At 35.0% G+C, this 21,243-nt stretch overlaps 1 protein-coding gene across 2 annotated transcripts in view; it reads left to right on the plus strand.

The window, feature by feature from the left end:
- Positions 1–557: 557 nt before the first annotated feature.
- The window catches only part of GPCPD1_1 (Glycerophosphocholine phosphodiesterase gpcpd1), a 58,909-nt gene continuing 38,223 nt past the window's right edge, over positions 558–21,243 (plus strand). Inside the window, exons 1-7 of one of the 2 annotated variants that reach the window (XM_051212539.1) lie at positions 558–810; positions 848–1,014; positions 1,057–1,095; positions 1,131–1,313; positions 3,877–4,552; positions 8,447–8,575; positions 13,194–13,350. In XM_051212539.1, the coding sequence (XP_051072723.1) occupies positions 4,345–4,552; positions 8,447–8,575; positions 13,194–13,350 (494 nt within the window). In that variant the 5' untranslated portion in view covers positions 558–810; positions 848–1,014; positions 1,057–1,095; positions 1,131–1,313; positions 3,877–4,344. The remainder of the gene's footprint in view (positions 811–847; positions 1,015–1,056; positions 1,096–1,130; positions 1,314–3,876; positions 4,553–8,446; positions 8,576–13,193; positions 13,351–21,243) is intronic. The other variant, XM_051212538.1, reaches the window with a different exon arrangement.

The following is a 21,243-nucleotide window of genomic DNA, read 5'->3' on the forward strand; positions in this document are numbered from 1 at the left end:
CACCTGATGTAGAACGCCACAAATCACTGAATCTTTACCCGCTAGATGATGGGCGTCTGTGAGGTGACCTAATGACTTATAGGATCATAAGCACTCATGGACATCCACTAAAGCATCTAGATCAACCCAGTTCAAACACAAACTTTAAGGATAACATTCAGAATTTAGAAACAAAACATAGCAGGATGGACTGTATGTACATATACTCTTGATGATTAGTCAAATTCTGGAAATCGCTGCCTGTTGAGGTGGCCCGGGAGACTCATTTGAAAGGCAAACTTGACATATTTTTGGGAAGCCAGGACAGCATTTCACTATACTTTACTGCTTGGTTTCTTTATACTGTTAAATAGACTTATGTTCACACCTGGAGACATCAGTAATACTCTGCCACTAGATATAGGAGCCCATTAAGCGAATGGTTCCTGATCTCCTCCTAAGACCATTTGAACCATTTTTACTATTTAAATCATATGGCGAAATAAAATGATTATTTTGTCCTCTGATGGGTAGACATTTTACTTGTTTATCAGTAATCTCTAGGCATCCTTTAAAAGGTTATATTTTCCTGTCATATTCAAAATATTTTGCGCTAGTCGGGATGGCCTGTGTACGAAGTCTCCCTACTCTGTCTTTTTCAGTGGATATTAACTTTAAGTCCTTGGAAGATGTTGGAATTTATGTCGAAACTTCCGTAGCTGAATATAAACGCAAGATAGTGGTTGGAGTTACGGGATCGTTGGCTGTCCTTGGACTATGGAATCCTGAAAAAGCTTTGTTTTGCGATCGTCAGTCTGAAAATACTAATAAGTATTTATATAAATCATATACAACGTGTCTGTTTTAGTACTGAAACATGGCACTGTTGTCTCACACTTCAATCACTGTCTGCGTTCCAATACCGTTTTTTCTTGGCAGAATTAATTGAAAATATGGGTGAAAATCCCGTCTCACTAAGTCTGAAGATTTTAGCATGGGAGTCCCGGCTAAAGCCTAGGGAATTCACTCCAACAGGTAATTTTCACTTAGTCTCAGCTTTAGATAACTTAAATACAGACAAAGATACAGAGATTCATACGGAATTCGGTGTTTTGGGTAAGTTTTACAAAACTATCAGTTATTCCCTAAAGAAAATGGAAACTTCGTTCAGCGTGGCTGGTTGATGTCAAACTCTGAGATTCATATTCGCATGTCAAGTACTTCCTGCAAATTCTTCAAAAACGACGTTTTCACTCCTCACACTCAGCTATTTGTTGCATGCTCTAGATATGTATTGCAACCCATGTCTATCGATGATGAAGATAATGAAACGCGTAAGCTTTTAAATTATCTCGCTAGGTTTTAATTATGTAGGCTGACATAAGTCTTGTTAACTTTCATGAGCGGTGTTAGTGTTCTGGTTTTCGTTGAAAACATTTGCCGATGTAGCTGATACCTCTTCGATCATGATGTTCTACTCTTAAAGAATCAACGATAAAGGTGGAATGCCATTTTAATCCTTATCGATCTTGGTTTCTGAGGTCTTTTATCATCGCCACGGAAATAAGCCTAAGTGAAGAAAATGATGAGATATGTTCGATAGTTCTTATCACTTTAAAGTCTATGTAGTCACTAGATAACGTGACCGTATATCCTGTTGCTAATTGTTTCACTTTTTAGTGTTATTCATATTCATATGTCTTATGAGTTTTGTGACTTTTCAAACTTGACTATAGTAATTTCACATATAGTTCGATTTGTACTTGTCTAACCACTGTCATGTTCGTTTGTCTTGGCTATAAAAAACCCCTCTTCAAATCGGTATCCCTTGAGGTTAAATTTATTCTGAAATAACAGGTTTTCGATATCCACCCTTTTACTTTTCTCTGACAATAGCTACCCTTTCTTTCTCACATTTTGATTTGCTATCAGTGTGGCTCCTACTGGTTAACAAAACCGCCCTTTAGATAACGACGGCTTTGAAGTCTCAAACAGCTGCTTAGAATTCTAAAAAAATTCTAGGAAATCATAAAAGTTAAACTACAGGTTTAAAAACTTAGAAAACTTCAAAAATACCCGAATACTTTACAATGTCCCAAAGATGACAATGCTGTATTTGACAAACAAAAGTATTAAAAACCGAATTTATTAGATGAATATTTGAGAAAATTTTTTTCGATTTAATAAAAAACGAAACAAAATTACTTAAGAAATGACCATCTTTCTCAAAAGCACACGCATTACGTTTTCAATATAATAACCAGGTGTTCTTCTATCGCTTCTCGTGTTGTATGTTATTTTTACTACGAAGCTTGTAATGCTATTTCCTATTTCTCCTACCAAATATTTTGTTTACTCACTTAATTATCGCTCTATATCAACTATTTCATTGAATTAAACAGGATAAAACTATTTTCTCATTACCTATAATCCTTCCCTTCAGCTTAATCATATCAGTGTCCCAAACTTCAGTCTTCAGTAATAAGGATAGGAGGTCTATCGACCTATATTAATCCTTGCAGTTTGTAAAACTGTGGAGGTCAAATCTCCTTTTGAATATGTCAACAGAAGGTGCTGATAGTACGTGTTCCGGTAGAGAATTCCAATAATTCACTACTCGGTGCGAGAAACGAAACTCCAGCCGTAAACGATTTTATCTCGGTTTTTGAACTTTCTTCGAATGTCCTCTCAAATGAGCTGTCCTAGACGGGATTAAAAGATAAGACATGTTTATACCAAGGTCATCGTTGAGTATACGATAATCCAATATTAGACCACCCAGTATTCTACGGGAAGATAACGGAAATAAGTTAAGGTGTCTCAGTCTGTCTTCATAAGACAGACTGGATGGACCTTGTAACCTCTTAGTACCTCGTCTTTGGACTCTTTCCAGCATATCTGCTTCATACTTGAAACAAGGACTCGCTGCTTGAATCCCATATTCTAAATGTGGTCGCACATAAATCGGGTATAATAATATTTCGAGGTTTCTCGTCAGCTGCTTACAACCTCGAAATATTATGAATTCATACTATTCTGCATCAATGTTTGTTCTTGCTCTATTTAAATTCATAAAGGGAACCAATTGCATGAAATTTATAATAATCTAAACATTTCGCCATCTAAATACTGGAAAAACCTACGAATAGACCATTATACCCTATAGCCTTTCGCAGCAGCAGCCTTACAGTGACTAGTGGTTTTGAGATCACTGCTTAATATGACTCCTAAGTCTTTATAGTTTATTACTTTGGATAGCACAAATCCACCTATTGTGTAGTGATACGATTCATCATATTTATTTGCATCACTACACTCTTGTTAGGATTTACTTCTAGTGACCACCTGTCCAACCATGCCACCAATGAGCTAAGACTATTCTGTAATACTATCCTATCTGACATACAGTGTATGGGTCTCCAAATTTTTATGTCATCAGCAAAGAGTAGAAAGGATGATTTTGCTACAGTTGGTAATTCATTTACATAATTTTGAAATATCTCATGGTGATTTTGGTTTTACTACCATCTATAAAATTCTAATAGATGTACCCTTGATATTGGTTTTAAAGTTGAACTTATCGTTATCTCATGGATCCATTTTATTAACTTCACAATCTCTGCAGCATTTAGTGATTCCCAAGTGTTGGATAACAATTACAACAAGAGCTTTATTTTATAGCTGCTTATATATCTCTACTAGAAATGTGTCAGATGATCGGAGTTTCTTCCAGATGTTATGTAAAATATATTATTCTTGCTAAATATCAAGTAAAATAGTATTTCATAATTTATTAATTCATCTAGTAGATTGATATCAAAAAGCGTGTGAACCCCATTGGGGATATCCACATACCCATTATTCTAAATCCCATGTATTTCATTTCATCCACAATAGGTGTAACGCCAAATAAGCCTGAATGCTCACAAAAGGAAGATACCTTGATCTACCAAACTGGTTCTTCAACTCGTAAACTTTCATGTCTACAGTACCCGTCTTCAAGTAGAACATCATACTCTAGTGTTGTTAGTCGATCCTATCCAGTTCCAATGTCCACTTTGGAAATCAATCGCTGCCGTATTCATAGAGGTGAACAACCAGAATGTTGTGGTACACTTTATAAACTTGGAGATGATGTAACTTTCTTCATTGAAACGTCAGATGTGGAGAACACTTCAGTAGAAATACAATTCTATCAACAACATTTAGAGTCCTCAGGGAATGATAGTGAGTTCTCTTTATTATTCAACTGAGATTGGGTGCGATGACTATTTTTGGTACTGCTTTGTCTTTCTTTAGATCGAAACGTAATCAGACGTCAAACCGATGGTTTTAAGTATTGTGTGTCAAGCAGTATTTTTATGAATGTTAGCCTGTCAAAATTTTCACACTAAAGCCTCAATACAATCCTACAAGGTATCGAACCCAGTTTCGTCAGGCCTGCTACCCATTGCTATGAAAACAGTTATTTCATGTTTCCAACTTTACTGTTATTGCTTGGTTGTAATGAGTTTCACTGGTGTGATGGCTGTCCCACTCTCGGTATCGTTGATTTCGTTTAAATCTCTTCAGGGTAGGTTACTTTGAAAAAACGGATACCAGATCAAGTGAATTTCTATTGATATTTTTGTTCTGAAATCAATTTTTCCCGATTGTTTTTTATGTTGTTTCACGTATAAATCTTAGTACTAACTTTCAACATAAAACCCAAGACTTAAAATGTCCATTACTGATATGATTATAGTATATTTGAACGAACGTATGATTGAACACCATTGATCACTGGGATTTATTTCAGCAGTTTCAAGATTTGAATTTCATTCATATAAAAAAGTCATCTGCATGCCGTTTTCTAAACTCTAGAGCATCTTAATAGCCCGATAAACTTAAAATTTTACAAACACTAATAGTGTTTTTACCAATTCAGCACATAAATTTGAGTATGGTTAAATAAGCCAATGTAGTGTTTTTTATGTTTGTCATTTTATTTTGGGAATTGCAACTTTTTTAATAACAAATAGAGTAAATATGAAACTTTAGCCAACTACTTTGTAATAATATACTCTCGAATCGGATTTAATAAGTCTACATGAACCTGGTCACTTTTTTGTAAAAGTTTTAGTGCATTTGAAATAATTTAATGCAGCTTAGTTATACTGTACTAGTTGTTATCTCGAATTCATTGTCTGAACATCCAGATTAAAATAGGTAGAAAACTATAAGTTGCTAACCTAAGTTTATTTACTTGACTTACCATGTAACAATCTTGTCGTCTTATCTTTGTGTGACCCTATCTTTTATTACTATTCTTCAGCAACACAGTGCAATTTTAAATCTATTCGAGATAATAAATGGGTTGTGCCCAACAATGGGACCCATGACGCGCGGTTCGTCCTATATGGGATTCACCAGCTGGACGGACCTACGTTCCAGTGTTGATGTTTAAATCGGGACTCGAAACCAGCGATTGTAGGCTCAGACACCCAACACATTATCTACTTAGCTACTGAGTCCACATAGTCAGTCACTTTTTCGTCGGGTGTGATATTTCCATCGTTTAGCGAAGAATATAAACAGTTTGATAATTAAACCTCACTCTAATAATGCTATTCAAGGTACTTTTCAAAAAATTCCGAAATCGGTGAGCTTTTTCAAAGCTGCTCGATAGCACACCTGTATAGAACTTTTCCGAATGTTCCACATGTTTGTATGTGTTGGTCAAATAGCTACACGGTGCGATCATAAGTGTGGATAGGTCAATAAACTCAAGAACACTTCATATGCAATTGTGTTTGATTTTAAAACATTCTAATTAGCATTCGAGAGCTCTTTTGTTTTCTAATTTCTGTATAACACAATGAAAGAAAATCTTTAAAGAATCGTAAACGATCAAAAGTTTGGATTCTTCTTGTCTGTAGTTGTTAAACTTAAAAAAATCAGCGGTATGGTACAAAAACTCTGAAGCAATCTTTTTTAATCGGCTGGTTTTTTAATAATAATGAAATCAAGAAGTCACCCTTCATGAAATCTTAATAATCGCAGATGTTTTACGGAAATCCAACTGTTTTACGTAAGGTTATGCGAATTAATTTAGAATAACAAAAAAGGATTTACATTTTGGAATAACAGACAAAGTAAGAGTTATCAAATAACATAAAATGTATTTTCTATGCCATTTGCTCCCCCCATCAATATAGCTTATCTGAATTCTGATAACTTAGTGACGTCTTATAAGTATGTATTTTTTCTTGAAAATCCCCTGAAGTAGCCTATAGCGCACTCATAGCGAACATTTACAATGCGGTGATGTTTACTAATTGATAGCAATCATTAAAGGTTCAAATCTCAAAGAATAAAAGTCTCCTAACGACCATATATGCTTCTTGCTCATTATTATTAAAACAAAAATGAGGTCTGAATGTAAAACTTCCTCACAATTATATCTAGACATCTAACAATAATAGGAAACTGTTATATACATTGAATAAATCCCATTCATAATGATCCTTCCTTAAAACAATCATCTTTTCAGTTTTCTAAAATAATGACTTTCAGAAGTTTCACAAACCGGCTATCCGTTGTATAAAAGACAATACATAAATATTGTATATGGACAAACTTCACTATTCCAAATTCACTTATTCCAAAGTTTTACTCGACATCCTGATTCTAACTTTTCTAAAGATTGAAATTTCGGATGAAATATTTAAATTACTTAGTTACAACTAATGGTATTCTTTTCGGTATAATGTGTATCAATTCCAATGATTCTCATTCAAAAAAATATATGTAAGTCACCCGCGCAAGTATTTCCTTACAACGGGCTAAGGTTTCACATTAGTTGCATATATTTTTGGAATTATTTCAAGATGAAAGTGAATCCGGGAAATCTCTATGTCAATGATAATGATGATAAAGGAATACATAACAACTAATCATGATTAGTTAAAAGTATTCGCTCGTCCAAACGTTTCTATGAGTAGTGGTATATTGACTGTATTGTGTGATTAACTGGTCAACAAATTGGCGAACTCCTCTTCGTGATTTGGAAAGTGTCAGACAGAATTAGAACTTAGCTCTATCCTTCCACACTTCGTCCATAGTAGCTATATAGTAGATCGATTCAAACCATTCAAAGTAATTTGTCAAATAAGTTCAAACCTTCTGAATAGGGTTCGTTCTCGCCTGTCTTATACATAATTGAAGTCCCAACGGATTAAGATAACAACCTTGGTTTTTTTTCAAATAATGTTTGTAGTACTTCTGCTTCTACCTTGATCAGAAAAACCTATCAGAGAATATCAACATTTATTAGCCGACGACTATCTGAACTCATTAGTTAAGTAAATAACGCGTTGAATGTTTGAACCAAAAGGTACTGGGTTTGAGCCCGACATGAACATCAACGCTGGGAAGCAGATATACTCAGCTGACGAGTCCCAAATAAAACGAACCGCGCGTCCTGAATTCCACTGCTAGCCACTATCCCACTCTGCTATAAGTGCCTGTGATTTAATGTCATTATTGAGGCTGTCTGCGCTGAATTCACGTATGGCAAAAGGGACTGATCAATTACAGTCCTAAGCATCAACAATGGGGAGATTCAAATAAATTCTTGCAAATTAATTACTTCTTTTTGTTTCTTTTTTCCTTTTCAGTCTTTATAAACGGACTATCCACACATTTCCTATTATGTCATTTTTTATTGATTAGTAGTTGAATTAACGATTCTATCTAAGCTAGATCACCATTTAGAACCTTCAAGCACTGGATGGTCGTTTCGTCCCAGTATGGGATTCCCCAGCAGTGCGCACTCACATCCCCTCATACGGGATTCGAACCCAGGACTTTCGGTCTCACATGCGAACGCTTAACCTCTAGACCACTGAGCCATAAATTCAACTATAAAAATTGCTACAATCTCTACAGACCACCATTCTAATTACTGTTTTATCAACTTTATTCACCTAAGTTTTCACATGTTTCCTATTTTGAAATATTTATTCAAGCAGTTATTACTAATTATCATTATTGCTACAACTATCACCCGTGTTACTATCGATATGTACTTTTTACTGACTACGGTCAGTAACGTAAACTATTTCACTGTCATGATTGACCCGTAATTTATTTTGATTGATTTAATATTTTAAATATTTCCGTTTAAATATTACGGCATACTAAAATAAATCCTAATAAAGATCTAATGGAATGTAACAATTTGGTGATGGACCAAACCATCCAGCTTAGAGAACACAACTTGATCAAAATCATCCACCTGAGTTAGAAATCTCCACCATCTCAGAAAGTTATATTGTTCACTTATATGTGTAGTTCAAATTTATACTATGAGAATCTGCAGTATTTTGGGACGTAAACAAGTTAGTTGAAAAAAATGATCGTTTTTTCTCTCATTTTCTTATTCGAATCACAACTTTCATTTGTAATTTGCTCTTATTGTGTTCAGCTAAAATTAGTTCATCTACTCCATTAAAATTTATTGGTTCTGCTCGTTTTGGTCCATTCGTTGATACGTACGGACGTAAAGCTGCACAAATTCTGAATTCATCATTAGCTCCAGTGGGAGATCTTCGAGGTAAATAAAATTGTATCATTTTTCTCAATTTGAGGTTTTAGTTTCGATCACTCATTGACATATAAGGTGATGAAATATTGAGGATCAGACAGTACTGTATAGCTGTTTAGTCTTATTTTCTGACTTCTCAAGAGTGTATGTTTAACACTATTACATGAGTCGAGCCTAGGGCAGTAAGGTTTTGTAAAGGCTACCTTGACGCGGTGGTCCGGCTTGCCTATCGTGATGACCTAACCGAGCTATATTGGCTGGAGCATATATTCCTGTAGGTTCTACAATGCCCGGCTAGTCGGTTGGAGAACGGTAAGACTAAAAGCAGCAACTCAAGGTCTGAGGGCGAAGTCGTACTGCTAACTGTAGAGGGGTGTGACAGCAGTAAGGTGTTTCCCTCGGACAACCAGCATCTGCAGTAATGTTGCCTTCTCACAAGGAAGAAAGGGGTTGGAAAAGGTCGACGCTAAAAATGCCACACCTCACCTTACCTCACGGATTTCCGTCTCCAGCAGTAAGGCCCTTTGAAGAACGGAGTCAACACGTGAAAAACTTCCCACAAAACGGTCGTGCGTGACCGGCTTCAAGTAGTTGTCCTTTCGGCTCTGTGGTCACACTCCCAATTCGTTAAGACCAACACTAATCCAACTTCCTTTTCAGGTGCCTCAAGAAATACCCTTCGACGGTGTGGGCAGCCGGGAAGTGACATCAGCCCTCATACCCGTAAGAACACACGAGACCAAGTTGGTCACAATCAAATCCTCTCTACACCTTCCAATACCTCTCTTACCCCCACGACTAACACTTCTCACGTTCTTTTATCACCTCCCGCCGCTAATGCGAGCGATTCGAGTACGCGGAACATTATTCCCGGTTTCCACGCTCTAAGTTAAATGTAGGATTGCTGAAATCCAGTAGCAACACCATGTTAGTAATGCAGAGGTTCGGCATCGTTTGTTCGGGCACAGAGAAGATAATCCAATTGATGTCACCATCTTGAAACATCGGCTTTGTTGGTTTGGACATGTTCTACGAATGTCGTCCCAGAGAATTCCACGTCTTGCATTATTCTCCGACGCTGCGACTGGTTGGAAAAAGCAGAGAGTTGGTCAGTGTATGACTTGATGTCGTGGTATGAAAGGAAGCTGCAAAGGGCTAGCTTCTGTTGGTGTGGTGGCTCAAAGAACAGATAATGGTGACCGTCTGTTGCAGCTATGCTCAGATAACCGTCTGTTTCTTGCAAATACTAACTGTAAGCATCAGCAAAAACATCTTTTGACGTGGCGACCCCGAATTCATCCTAACGTTGGACCCAAATAGATCACATCGCTATCAGCCACCGATGGAGGGGCTCGATAGAAGACTGTCGCTCATTCTGGAGCACATGCTTAGATTCATATTATGCTCTAGTGCGAGCACGTGTTTGTCTGCGTCTTACTGGATGTAGGAAAGATGATGCAAGGAAACCTCTTAGGGTTCCACTTAATGATAGTAAAGCTAAGAGTAAATTCGAGGGGAAACTAGGAAAACAGTTAGGTAGGCATGTATGTGATGCCCACCCCGATGCAGCATGGAATGATATCCGAAAAGCCGTGGAAACAGTAGTGATATCTGCTAGTAAAGTAAACCACAAGGTTAGGAAGAAACACTGGATCGCAACAGCATCTACCTCACTGATAGATGCTCGTAAACTCATTCTATCTGGCTTTAAACATGATGAAGAGCGGAGTCAGCTTAAACGCAAGCTGACAAGAAGCCTATGCAATGATCGTGAACAGTGGTGGGTAGCGAAAGCAAGAGAGATGGAAAAGGCAGTGGCAATAGGTAATAGCAGACAATTGTTCAGACTTGTCAAGGAAACCGGTATTAGGAACCCGACCGTTAGCGAAACACTCTCAGAGAAAGATGGACAAATTATTATACATTCTCAATCCAGAAGATTGGACTGATGAGCAGAACACTTTAGGGATCAGTTCAACTGGCGTTCAGCCACACTTCGGTTTCCCACGATCTCCGGCCAACCTAAATGGCAAGTTAATGTAGGTCCTCCGTCCCTTTACGAAGTTCAAAAAGCCATAGGGAATCTGAAGCGAGGGAGAGCAGCAGGCCTTGACAGGTTTACTCCTGAGATTTTTAGGGATGGTGGTCCAGTATTATCATTGAGATTAACTTAGGTCTTAGATAGAATTTGCGAACTGGACGTAATCCCATCTGACTGGTCTCAATCACTGATTGTGCCGGTCTATAAGAAAGGACAAAAGCCCTCTTGTGACAATCACAGAGGAATCAGTTTGACTAATATAGTGTCTAAAATATTAGCCTCAATAATACTTCGACGCCTAATCAAAGCTCGTAAAGAGCAGACTAGAGAAAACCAGGCCGGTTTTCGACCTGGACGTGGTTGTATAGATCAGATATTCACACTACGTCAGGTTCTAGAACACAGATATTCGTTCAGACGCCCCACAATCGTAGTATTTCTCGACCTTAAGGCGGCATTCGACTCTGTTGATCGTAAGGTTCTATGGCAGTGTTTGTCACTGAAAGGAGTACCAAAGAAGTACATTAAGCTTGTAAAGGCTCTCTACTCGAACACAACTGGTCGAGTGAGAGCTTATGGCGAACTGTCATCAGAATTGGTTACCTCAAGTGGTGATCGTCAGGGCTGTCCACTCTCTCCATTCTTGTTTAACTTTGTCATTGACGTGTTTTTAGAGATAACACTTCACACACGGGATTCGAACACATGACCTTCGGTCTTACGCGTGAATGCTTAATCTCATTATAAAATAATTATACTTCCAGTGTGATAATATACTACTCATGATCTTTAAATTGAAATTAATTTACATCATTTTAGTTAATTGGGTAATGCGACAACAGTAAGATTTGGCAAATAACATGGATTCACCAAATTTCAAAATTCCTCATTTGTAAAAGCCCTAAATTTATGTTAGTAATATAATTATAAAAAGTTTTACATACAGCATTATTAGTCTAATTTAAACAACGTTGGATACTGGTTCAGTGGTCAAGTGGTTAGGCGCTCGCGCGCTAGACTGATAGGCTGTGTTCGAATCTCGCGAGGCGGGGTCGTGGATACCAACTGCTGAAGAGTCTCATAGTAAGACGAAACGGCCGTCCAGTGGCTTCCAGGTCTTTCATTGTGGTCTAGCTTCAATTGACTCACGATCTCAACTATTGAAAATACAGCAATTAATAAAGTTCATCTTGAAACCACTTAAGAAACAAGAGGAAACTGTTATATCCGATCTAAGATTAAATCACGAGTAACTTCTGACACATATTAATTGACTAATATTATCTATACATTCTTATGGTATAACTATCCAATAATTAGATTATGTATATTTATATTCCTCTTATTATAAGCTTTATTTTGACCTATAATTTATTATTGTACGATCTACTGTTCTTAAACTATGTTCAGTTTATTAACTACTGCCTCTCACGTTCACAGTCACTTTTTGGCTTTATTGTGTACAAATGTTATTTCCTTTTCTATGGTACGTTGCGATCTGTTTGGTTGATATATAAACCCAGTATGTCTGAAATAAATGATTCGATTCGATTCGCATAGTGGGAGCTGGTATTTGGTGTTCTGGACTCAAGTGAACGGGCTAGGCGGACATAGGACCAATAAGGACGCTAGGCTGCTCATACCGGTCGAACATCATTGGTTTGACACAGTGCTAAGATTGTACAAGTCATATTTTGATTGATGGATAAATCACGTGATAAAAGCCGGACATAAACTCACAACAGAAACAATATATTTAACCTAATAGTTAAGATTGATTAGTATTTCATACGTTGAAGAGGATATCACAGAAAAGACAAACAGACGGGGGACGTGTGAAGTTATTAATGATTATAATGAGACAAGTTACCAAATGATTGGTAATTAAGACCTATTTAATATGAAATTAAAGTTAACATCGGTAGTGAATGTAAATGGGATGAAAGAGATGAAGTAACTGACAAGGATTGGAATAATATACCTATTTTACCATAACAATGATAGATTTACCTTAATTTTTTTTTTGTATCCAAAGTTCAAGTCAAAAGCGCTTGATGTCAATGACCCCTTCAAAGCAAAGTGATGTTCATTACTTGTTAATTATTTTATGTCCATTATTCATGAAATATTTAGTGATCGACCTGACCTTTGCATATAGAACGAAAGTGTGATAAACTTATCATTGTCGTGGTGAGATAGTTATACTATTTCAACACTTGTCACTTACGTTATCTCTCTTTTATTATGATTAATTAACTTAATGTAAAACAAGAAAGTAATTTATGTTGTTCTAATAGCTTTGTTTGTCAATAATTAATTCATTGTGAACCAGTAGTTTTGTGATATAAACATTCAACTTTCAACCACTAATTCACAAGTTCAAACCCTGTTCTGCCTACTTCAGTTTATGCAACCAGCTAGTATCACTAGTCATAACATTTAAGATATAAGTCGAAACCAAATACACCAATCTCTATCTGCAATATGAATCTATAATAATAATAATAATAATAATAATAATAATAATAATAATAATAATAATAATAATAACAATAATAATAATAATAATTTTTTTTCTCCTTCTAGTACGTTATCTTATTATCTATCCAATGATTAAACCACTTAGTCCATGTTTAGAAGTTACTTATCAACATCATTGGAAGAAACGTGCATCAGCCGTAGATATTGGTCATCGTGGTATGGGTACATCATTTTTTCAACCAGAAGAAAAACAATATAAAAAGTATGTTTCATTATTATTAATTTATGTCTACTATTCATTCAATAATGAATATTATGTTTATTGTTAGTAATCAATATGTTGGTTTGTACAAGAAGGATTAGGGTGTTAAAATAAACAAACAGACAATTCATTTTCATTTATATGTTTGTTCTCATTTTTTATGGTCGTTGAAACTTTGGTTTCACAATTTTTTTCCCAAGTTACTTGTATGATAGTGATAATCTGATACACTGATTTTATGATTTAAGTTTCCGATGTATGGGATTTTGTTTTTGTGTACGAAACTTCACTCTATATTTTGGACAATTAATTGATATAGGATTCCATGGTGGTCTAACTTCAATTGACTCATGGTCTCAACTATTGAAATCACTATAATATCCAGAAAAAACGCGTCTGATGTTGATCAACATATGCTCACTAGTGACTGACTTCAAGTGGTATATGCTGGAGTTCTAGTGAGAAGCAATAACCAGTGGAGTTCAACCAGGTCTGTTGTGAGATGGGAACTCACTGAAGACAATGGTGAATGTGTCGGTGAATTTCGTAGATTAGTTGAAGTTAGACATTAACGCTGTTGAATACAGGCCGTCTCAGTGGTCTAATGGTTAAGCGTTCGCGTGCGTGACTGATAGGTCCTGGATTGGAATCTCGCGAGGCTGGGTCGTCGATGCCAACTGCTGAGGAGTCCCACAATAAGACGAGACGGTTGTACAATGCTTCCAGGTTTTCCATGGTGATCTAGCTTCAATTGACTGATGATCTCAACTATTGAAATTGATATAGGATTAAGAAATGAAATGAAACTAATGGTACCTAATATTACTAACATGGAAATTTCTTATTGTTCTATAAGATACGGATACAAATTTCAGTGTAAATTAATAATCTTTGGTGACTTAAATTAATAATAGGACTCAGTAGCCAAAGGGGATAACGTGATCGTGTTTGAATCGAACGGTGCTGGGTTTGAGTCATAGAGTGAACATCAACTCTGAGATGCAGATACATTCAGGTGACGAGTCCCGAATGAGACGAAACACGCGTCCTGGACTCCACTGCTAGCCACTATCCAAACTAACAATACAAATAAAGATGTATTTATAACAGTTTAATGGATAAATATTTATCGATGAATCAGAGTGTTTTCGACTAATTCACTCATTCAAAATTTATTTTATTTGTGATATGATGGGATAAAAAGGTGACAATAAAAGTGGTCAATATTCTTTTTTGTATCACTTCAGTAATGATTTTGTTCAGCATGACAACTGTAAACCATCGTTTAGTGTGACATTATTTTAGGTCAATAGTCTTATATTTATTCTGTATCAATTTCATTCAATGTGATAATTGTGAATTTTCATTCAGTATGATATTTATAGTCCTTGTATCAATTTAGGTGAACTAAATTCAATGTACTTTTGCAGTAACTCGATGTTTATTTTTTCCTATATGAAGTATTATTGGGTAAAAAATCAGTATGAAAGTGAGCATTTCAGTCTAATGATAACTTGTTTTGGAGAGCTACAAGTCTTTCATATTCTCATTTCGAATCATAAGTATTGTTGAAGTTCACGTTTTCCAAGTATAAGTAGTAGTGTAGTGAAGGAGAACACAAATGAGGACAACCGAACTGTGTTTAGCACAAAATTACAGAGTTACTTGGTAAAATAGAAAAACCATATAGTAAATCGTTAGTTTGGAATATATCAATACATCATATCAAACCGGACTGTTCCTGTTGCATCAATCCATTGTCTTACATTTGATTGTCCAGGCGTTTTCTTACAAATTGCATTGTGTTCCCGCTCTTCTTTTCTTGATCTTCCCCCATCTTCTGCTGCCAGACACTACGTTTTTAACTCGCGTCATATACTGCTTACATCAATATAAGTAGCACGTACCACAGTAGAATCTTCGAACATAACAGTAATGACATGAACATAATGTCTGTATGAATTCTAATAAACTAGCGTCGTATTCTACAAAAGGGAAAAGTTATGTCATTATCAAATGACTTAATAATGTAACACTCCTGGTCATTTATCTCAAATATTCCGAATTTCTATTCATAATTGAATGCAATATATTGACGATTTATTCTCTTATAAGTAGTCTTCATAGTTCTACACACTGAATTCTTGTTAACATTTTTGTCTATATTTTTACTTCACTAATTTATATTCATACTTTCAATACCTAGTCTTTTCAATCACTACTCATACTTTTACTATCTCTGCTATTCTGGGATTTGACCTGACAATTTCATTTCTTAATAATAATGGGAATTGAACAACTTGAACTGATGTATATACGTACCAGGCTTTATGTTATAACTGACTGACCGACTATTTCTACACAACATATCATAGTTTTTCGAAGAGTCAATGGGAACAAATAACGAAAAGTTGGTTAGATACAAAAATTGATAAATTTCAGAAGTGAATGTTGTATGTTCCTAAAGGCATATTAGTTCAACATTAATTTTTCTCTGATAATGATAAAACATGGGAAGATTAAAAGAAAAATACATAAAAAAGCGAATAAGATCTAATATAGTTTTTTTCCACAGAATCATCAACAATACAAATGCCATGTTACTCTATCAAAGTTACTCAATTCTCTTTCATACTTAAAGCCATCCATGGAAAAATAATGAAGAAATAACTTCAACGAACGAAAAGCACGGTTGTTTTCCTCCGAACACAACCAAATACTTATTCAGATCATAGTGCTAATCAAATAAAATGTGTACAACAGGAAAGAATGATGGAATACAATCAAAAATAGCAATTAAGTCTTACAGAGTGCACTAGCCGTACTTACCTCTTATACATGATGACCAAGTGCAAAGCACTTTTTACATGCCAAATTTCACTAAAACTACTACAACAAAAACGAATTAGTTAATTGTCAAACCTATATGATACAACACAGAATAATAATCTCAAAAGTATTTACGCATTCCTTCTTCATTTTAGTATATTTGTTAGTACAATCAAATTCTTGCTTATTATACTGCAATAATTATTTCAAATTATATCATTGTGGTAATGATTATATTATCAAATCAAAAACATAAGAGGTATTCCCTGAAGTTCTAGTGAAATGCAGTGACAAGTGGAGCTTAACCGGGTCAGTTGTGAGATAGCAACAATGGTGAACGGTGGCACAAATTCGTGGATTGGTTGAATTTAAACTTTAACAGCGTTGGATGTGCCGGCCGGCTCAGTGGTCTAATGGTTAAGCGTTCGCGCGCGAGACCGGTGGACCCTGGATTGGAATCCCGAGTGGTGCGGTATCGTGGATGCGCACTGCTGAGAATTCCTACAATCGGACGAAATGACCGTCCAGTGCTTTCAGGTTTTCCATTGTGGTCTAGCTTCAATTGACTCATGATATTTAACTATTGGAAAAGCATAATTATTTTATTTATTATTTTTAATTGCCTATTTGACAACATAATTTATCAAGCGAAATGTAAGGAGAGAATGATTTTATAACAAAATGTATACACTACAAAAATATTTCATCCCTAATTCTATGTATTGATTTGATAAAACCTATTCAATTTTCGATAGTATTATCTGTTATGACTACATGTTTGGCAATAAATATGTTTCGAATCTGTATAGTCCGAAAGTATAGTTTTCATAATGTGAATATCACAAAAACGACAAGACTATAAACACAATAAGACGTAATGATCTTAATTAGATCATCTTTAAAAACCTGGAAGCAGTGGACTCCTGTTACGTCTTAGTACGAGATTACTCAACATTGTGTATCTAAAACCCCACATCCGAGAATTGAATCCAGTACCTTCTGTCTCATGTGTGACCGTTTCATTTTGAACCACTGAACTGTCATCCAACGGTGTTGATATCCAATCTCAATCACTTCGCAATATTGCATGACCGTCATTCATTGACTACGGTGGATAAGTGTGTTAAAACAAACATGTTTGAATTTCACCGTGTTTGATCCCCAGATGCGGGGTCGTGGGTGGTTAGTGTTAAAGAGTCCAACACTAGGAAGAAACTGCTACCCAGTGATTCCAGGTTTTCTATATTGTTTTCAATAGGGTCAGTTTTTGAAATACACTATTAGAATTATATAATGTCTACAAAACCTACACCAGTATGATATTATTACTATAGATCAGATGAATAATTCACACACAATTAAGAATAATGCTGATTTACTTTTTTATGAAAAGTGATTGTATCTACTGTAGATCTATTTAATGTGTTTAATGAAACCTCATCCACAGTTTTATCTCCTTCGTTACATTAACATGTATCAGTTATAAGTCAGTTGAACAAGAGCAAATAACCAGATATTTCTTTAGTTCCATCAAGTAGCAGTTCAAGTATTTTATCAAACTGAAATAGAATTTTATTGAGATCATGAGCTGATCAATGTTTCACCACTACTGAAAACCTGGAAGCACTGAATGGCTGTTTCGTCCTAATATAGGACTCCTGAACAGTTTACATCTACACAACCTTATAATGACAATTATCATGTGTTCACCAGTAACTAGAAGTGTAAAATAAACTCCTGAATGACAATGACTAAATGGATTGACATTATTACCTACGTTTTACTAATCTGACACAGATAATAAATATTTTTGTGACCCAGTAGTAGTATTACTAGTAGACATTATTCACATACAAAATGAAAAGAAGAATGATTAAAAGTTCTGAATAGGAACCCAATAAACACTGAAAATGTCGACGATAAATCCAGTTAATGAAGAGTTAACAAATTACCTTCTTATTAAAGTAATAAGTACTTTGACATGATTATTTGAAAATAAAAATGTAATGGATAACTGTTCTATTGTAATTCACTACTCCTTTACGAGTGATCATTTACAAGGGATTAATTAAATTAATAATTTTAGATAACAAAATGAATAGAATACTTATTTAGACTTGTGAGTGATAATTTAATCAGTCGTCCATTGATAAGCTTTTATAAATGATCCTAAATCGATTATTTAGATCGTGAATAGATGATAATATGAGATGGTGAAGTGGATTTGTAGCTCAAATGGATGATTTTGACGGAGTTTTGTTCTCTGAGCTGAATGGTTTGGTCGTGGAGCTTTTATTGTTTTCTGAACGACATCATCAGAAGCATAAACTTCAAGTAGAAGTGAAGTTTGTGCTGATGATGTCGTTCAGCTAGTCAGTCAGTCAATCAGCTACAACGTAGGAACAGGCACATATGTGCATCGGTCCAAATTGCTACTATACCTCATTAGCACAACAAGATGAACACCGGATTCATAGAAGTAGCTATTTCTTCAATGGTATTAATATATAAAAGAAACATAGTACATAGTACAAGAAGAAAGAATTAGCTCGTAGCAAGAAAGATATGAAGAGATTTTAATTTCGATTCTGAGTCAAATGAACGATGAAAGCTCAGAGAACAAAACTTTATCAAACATATATATGATAATATCTTCAACTTGTGTTCATTAGTTACCTTAGTTACATATTATCAATAATACAATTTGTATACCCGTGTACATTCACTTGTTTAAATGTTTTTTTGTACAATATCGACAATATCTATTACAGTATTTAATATTTCCTCTATTTTTAACAATAGAAAATTGATTCATCTTGTCAAGTAATGTTATGACGTTCAATGAGATAAACACCTTGAATCTATTTTTGTAATTAGATTTCTCAATAAATGGTATATATATATACATAATATACCATTCTCTTTTGAGTAAACAATAATTGGTACAGTATCGAAAATTAAAAATAAAAAAGGTAACAATAGTCATATGGTACATAATTATGACGTTTTTTCTTCTTCTTTAATTGTTTGATAATTATGATAATTACACAATGGGTAGTCAAACAATCAATTTCTATTTATTATATAATGTTGTTAAAAATGAGTGAAATGCTTAAAATCTACGTTCTCATTCATTAGCTATTAGTGTATAAACCATGTGAACAACAACAACAACAACAAAAATTGATTACGTAAACATGTAATAATAAAGATTGGTATAAGTTTGATTTTAGTAAAATCAGTGAGATATATACAAAGATGGATAGTGTCTAGCAGTGGAATCCAGGACTCGCGTTTCATTCTATTCCGGACTCGTCAGCTGGATATACCTGTATCTCAGAGTTGATGTCCACTCTGGGACATGAACCCACTACCGTTCACTTCAAATGCCATCGAGTTATTCACTTATAGCTACTGAGTCCTGATAGTCACCTGCTAGCCACTCTTCATCTTTGCTTACAAATTAGTTGTACAAATATTCAAATTATTCTACTGGCAGAGAAACTTTCATATATTTTGATCATTTACAGAAAACTATTATCAACATACCATTCATGATCAGAATCACATTTACACAAGAACTACAAACTATCCGCTTATTTTCTTTCATTATTATTATTATTATTATTATTATTATTATTATTATTATCATTATTATTATCATTATTATTATTATTATTATTATTATTATTATTATTATTATTATTATATAAAAACATAAAACATTAACAATTTTGTGAGTAGTAAAAAAATATATATATGTGAAAGAAACAATGATAAGAGAAAGGTAATAACGTATGTCTGTGTAGATTATTTAAACTATATATACTGACCTTAATCCGTCAGTTATTATTTTGTGACATAAACATAAATTATAGACTGTTGCTTTTATACTAAATCATTGAAATTGATCAGAAAATTTCTTGAATAAGGTTAAAATAAAATAGAGCAGATGAGCAATGTTAGACCACCCCATTGAAAAGCTGGAAGCACTGGATGGCATAATCGGTCTAGTGATTTTTAATTAGAAAAATATATTGAACAATATATATATATATATATATATATATATATATATATATATATATATATATCACTTCTAGTTGCCAAAAATGTGCCTAGACAATTTACAGTTCCATGATCATTGTGACGACGGACCACGGGTGAACTCGAGGAAGCTGTAGGAGGCTCAGAAGGAGCCGAAGATATTCCATTCAATCACCTTTTGGAAGAATATTCTAGAATTCCTACGTGTAGCTTCCCGATTGGACAATGCTAATAACCCCTGTATGCGGATTAGAGGACTGTAGTGATAATTTCGTTCTTACTAAAAACTATAAATACCTGACAGTTTTGTACTATAATAGACACTGTCTGGGAATAATATTCCTTTCATTAGTTTTCTGTCTTCTCATCGCGACTTGGAAGGGTTCTGGTGTTCTAGTGCTCACATTATACGCGGTATATCAAGAAAAAAACCATCTAGATATAACAACTGGCGACGGGGTTATCGTACCAAGATGTCATTAACCTTTGAACAGTTTGAAGCCTTGCTGGAACGTCAAGAGAAACGTTTCGAACAGTTCCAGATTCGCATGATAGAGACGCTAACCCAGAAAATGAACCTGAATCGAAAAGAAGTTACAGATGATCCCATAAACGACATTCTTCGAAACCCTACTCCAAGAAATACAGATACAGTGCTCTAACTAACAAAATATTGGCATCACATAATCGAGCACAAATTTACCGCCAACGGAAATATGTAAACTTAGATATAAATAAAAAGCGCACCCGCCTGCAGCTCGACACTGCTTCCAACATCACACTTATTAGTCGAAGAACCTGGAATCTTATTGGGAAACCACATGTGCTCCCAACAACCAAATTAGCTCATAGTGCATCTGGAGGAAATTAAATATTGTTGCAGAGGTTCGTTGTACAGTTTCAAAAAGGAAACGCGAGGACGAATGCAACGTTATATCTCACAGAGAACCCAGGACTAGATTTGCTGGATCTAGACTTAATAGAAACAGTACAACTAGCAAATCACTCCATTAACCA

The sequence above is a fragment of the Schistosoma haematobium genome, chromosome ZW, assembly GCF_000699445.3.
Source record: "Schistosoma haematobium chromosome ZW, whole genome shotgun sequence".
In the NCBI taxonomy this organism is placed as follows: domain Eukaryota; kingdom Metazoa; phylum Platyhelminthes; class Trematoda; order Strigeidida; family Schistosomatidae; genus Schistosoma; species Schistosoma haematobium.